The 1,177-nt window shown below is 58.1% G+C and overlaps 1 protein-coding gene across 1 annotated transcript; it reads left to right on the top strand.

Annotated features, from left to right (window-relative positions):
• Positions 1–571: 571 nt before the first annotated feature.
• LOC141971638 (claw keratin-like) lies at positions 572–934 on the top strand. Its single transcript, XM_074929119.1, has one exon. The coding sequence runs from the start codon at positions 572–574 to the stop codon at positions 932–934; it is 363 nt and encodes a 120-aa protein (XP_074785220.1).
• Positions 935–1,177: the final 243 nt, after the last annotated feature.

The following is a 1,177-nucleotide window of genomic DNA, read 5'->3' as shown; positions in this document are numbered from 1 at the left end:
TGACTCTGTTTTACAAGCTTGTAAAACAGAAGTAATGAGAGTCGTGATGGATGCGCCCAGGATTGCAAGACACTTCTGCAAAATGCTCAGGATTGTCCTACACAGACAAAGTGGGGGAGATGAGGGACAGATCAGGGTTTATTAGGGATGCACAGCCAGCTACCACAACGCCGTGTCTTTCATGTAATAATGAATGTGTGACAGATTACCGCCCCATCACCCTTATTCTCTCCAGGGCATGTTGGCAAGTCAATATCCTCAGAGGAGGGATATAATTGTCATTCGTCATTATCTTTGTCACAAAGATTGTCCACTGGCTTTCATGTTCATCTTGGGTTTCTGCCACCACCCCCTTGGCTGCTGCCCCGGGCAGTCTGGGATGTGTATAAAAGAGCTGAGGGCTCTGCAGCCTCTATCCATCTTCCTCTGCTGGACTCTCCTCATCACCTGGGTAAGTCCAGCTCTTGGAAGCCTCTTGGGCATCTATCACGGCCTCCCTCCATACAGCCCCTTCCCGGCAGCCTTGTCTGATCCCCGCTGTGTTTTCCAGGAGCGCTTCCCTGCCTGAAAGATGTCCTGCTCCAGCCTGTGCAACACGACCTGTGGGGTGGCCGCCCCGGCCCCACTGGCCGACACTTGCAATGAGCCCTGCGTGCGGCAGTGCCCCGACTCCACGGTGGTGATCCAGCCCCCGGCCTCGGTGGTCACCTTCCCCGGGCCCATCCTCAGCTCCTTCCCGCAGCACAGCGCTGTTGGCTCAGCGGGAGTGCCCGCCGTTGGATCGGGCTTCGGCGGCAGTTTCGGAGGCCGTGGTGGCTATGGGGGCTGGGGAGGCTCTGGGGGCTGGGGTGGCTATGGGGGCTATGGGGGCTGTGGATATGGCGGCTGGGGCCGAGGCCATGGGTACTTTGGTGGCAGCTGCGGTTCCTGCTAAGCCCCACACTGGCTCTGGCTGCAGATAAAGGAGAGCCCCAGAAAAACTCCCAAAATGACACCCAAGTGAAGGACATCCTTCTGGCAGTGCTGGGCTCCAGAGCTTGGTTGCCTCATGTCTGCTTGGGGCCAAACTCCGCCTTCCTCCTGCCCCGTTTGAGCTTCACTTCTGGACTTGTTGCCCCCGATGACAGCGCCTCATGCTGGGTGCCTGCTCCTGCAGCACGGCTGATGCTCTGCCTGC

This window comes from Athene noctua, chromosome 29, assembly GCF_965140245.1.
Source record: "Athene noctua chromosome 29, bAthNoc1.hap1.1, whole genome shotgun sequence".
Taxonomy (NCBI): Eukaryota; Metazoa; Chordata; class Aves; order Strigiformes; family Strigidae; genus Athene; species Athene noctua.
The sequence above is the reverse complement of the archived record's forward strand: the minus strand, read 5'-3'. Positions and strand labels throughout refer to the sequence as shown.